This window comes from Ursus maritimus, unplaced genomic scaffold (genome assembly GCF_017311325.1).
Source record: "Ursus maritimus isolate PB19 unplaced genomic scaffold, ASM1731132v1 scaffold_5, whole genome shotgun sequence".
NCBI classification, from domain to species: Eukaryota; Metazoa; Chordata; class Mammalia; order Carnivora; family Ursidae; genus Ursus; species Ursus maritimus.
Window position 1 is genome coordinate 78,887,835 of NW_024426663.1, and position 2,521 is coordinate 78,890,355.

Here is a 2,521-nt window from a genome sequence, read left to right on the forward strand (position 1 = left end):
TTTATCTCATCCCATATATTCCTTTGCAGTCACATCAATAATCCTTGATATTTACCTCTAGAACTAATTCTTACTTTCCTGAATGTTGTTACAGAGCATCTGCACAACCTCCTGCTGAGGATGATCAGACCTCATGGAGTCTCCATATGATCCCATAATTTCCATCAGGTTTACAACCCATTTGGGGTTCCTTTTGAATCTGTGCAAGAGTGTATCAAAGTAAAGAGGGCAATGAATGTGATAGTTTCACGTGATAGTATTTTGGGAGTGTTCATTCTCACTCAAATTGGGATTGGTTTTATTGGAAACACATTGCTACTGGTGTTACTCATCAACAGCTTCTTAGTCCAGCTACATACAAAGAAACCTATAGATTTGATATTTATCCATTTGCTTTTCGCGAATGTCATGACAATTCTTTTCAGTGGGATTCCAGAAGTAATGAATGCCTTTGGAGTAAGAAATTTTCTAGATGACATTGGTTGCAAGGTAGTGATGTACCTGTACAGAGTCACCCGAGGTCTTTCCCTCTGCAACACATCTTTCCTGAGTATTGTTCAGGCCATCATTATCACTCCCAGCAACTCTAGGTGGGCATGGCTCAAACCCAAAATCTCCACATACATTTTTCCTGCCTTCTGTTCTTTCTGGATCACTAACATGCTGATTTACATCCGTGTCATCATAAAAATTGTGACGCCATACAACAGCACAGAACTTGACAAATTCTATTCTCTGACTTACTGTGTTGGGAAGGATCCTGACTATATTCAGTCAGCTGTCTTTCGAGGGTCCCTGGTCTTTCGAGATTTCCTGTGTGTGTTCCTCATGATCTCGACCAGTGTTTACATGGTAAATTTCCTTTTCACACATCACAAGACAGTCCACTATCTCCACAGGATCAACCTCAGCCCAAGACCCTCTCCTGAAACCAAGGCCACCCACACAATCCTGGCACTGGTGAGCTGCTTTGTTTTCTTTTACTGGAGTGATAGCTTCCTCACCATTTATGTAAGTTATAAACATAATATAAAAGGGCTGGAGAACATCACTATAATTCTCTCCCATGGTTATCCAGCAATCTGTCCTTTGGTACTGATCAAAAATCATAAGAAACAATTCTTTCTGATGTGTGCCTTTGCAAAGATGAGAAAATCCTCTCAACACACAATTTCCATCAACACATGATGCCCTCACACAGTTTTCTGTCACAAGGTGCCTCAATTAGAATATCCCACCCTTAATTTAGGGAAGGTCAAATTGTGAATGAGTGCTAAGAATTTTCCCTTTGGACATCTCTCAAACCTTCCAGCTTTGTGAACATAGGAGATAAATGGCTAGACTTGTGGATCAAAACATGTTTGAGATAGTTACACCTGGATGGGAATCATCTTATAATGATTCTCAAAAATGCATTTCGATATTTTTGCACTGCCCTATGTTTAAGAGCTCTTTTCTGATATGACAGACATATGGGTTCAGTTACAGGTACTACACTTGCTGGATTATGTGAGACAGATCTTCGCTTAGACCAAAAGACTTGGCATCTGCACTATTTCATACTTTACACCTTGGAGTCAATACATGAGTTCATCATATGTTGTCAGTTATATCTTGTTTAACCATAAACAGTGATATGTGTAAATATAATCATGTTTCCCTCATCTTATGAATAACACCCCAAACCCCAGAGAACCATCCTCATACACTTTATGAAGCCCCACTTTACTTCCTCTATGCACACCTTTCAACCTATTTGCATCACTGGAGGTATTTCTTGAATAGTTTTGTTTTTTTGAAGGCATGTTTTTTGTGTCAATAGCAAAATATGTTTTCTTTGTGGATCTACTTTTAGAAAGAAATGTGGAGCCATTCCCTTCTGTCACATTATGCTTTATCAGAAAACCTCAACAATTCTGCTAGAAAAGAGCTAAGATTTTCAACAAAATATTTAAAAATATTCTTTTCCTTAAGAACTATGCTCAAACAAATATAAGGGAAAAAACATCACACTGAAAGTGAAGCTGTCCTCAGCACATGAGTGCCTCTTACAGCACAGACCTCTGTGCTTCACAGCTTCTCGGGAAAGAGAAAACGGAACTGGAGCCAGAGAACACAGACTGACTGATGAGGTAAAAAAGAAAAAAAAAATCAGCTAGATAAAAACAAGGAAGGCATGAGGACACTCAAACTGAAAATAATTACAAAAGGTAAATACTAATTTTTAAAAGGTAATGTGAGTATTTCTAATCTGAGACAAAATGTGGGACTTGTGATGGAGAGGGTACTATAATAATGATAAAGGTTAAGACAACTGGTACGAAGAAGTTGCCCTAAAATTTTGGACCCTAAAAAGGTTAACTTCAATATAAGAAGACAAATTATAAGCAGATGACAGCATGTCCATGATTTTAGTGGGAGATTCACACACAATTATTTCAGTAATTGATACCCTTATAGGGAAAAATTGTGCACTTAAAACACATACCATGGATCAATGCAAATCGAAACCATAATGAGA

At 38.0% G+C, this 2,521-nt stretch overlaps 1 protein-coding gene across 1 annotated transcript; it reads left to right on the top strand.

The window, feature by feature from the left end:
* The first annotated feature begins 231 nt into the window (after positions 1-231).
* LOC103680021 (vomeronasal type-1 receptor 3-like) lies at positions 232-1,188 on the top strand. The gene has a single exon (XM_008709550.1). The coding sequence runs from the start codon at positions 232-234 to the stop codon at positions 1,186-1,188; it is 957 nt and encodes a 318-aa protein (XP_008707772.1).
* The last annotated feature ends 1,333 nt before the right edge of the window (positions 1,189-2,521 follow it).

Bases quoted from the DNA above. Each gene is read 5' to 3' on its own strand.
- LOC103680021 (XM_008709550.1), top strand. From the start codon at position 232: ATGAATGTGATAGTTTCACGTGATAGTATTTTGGGAGTGTTCATTCTC.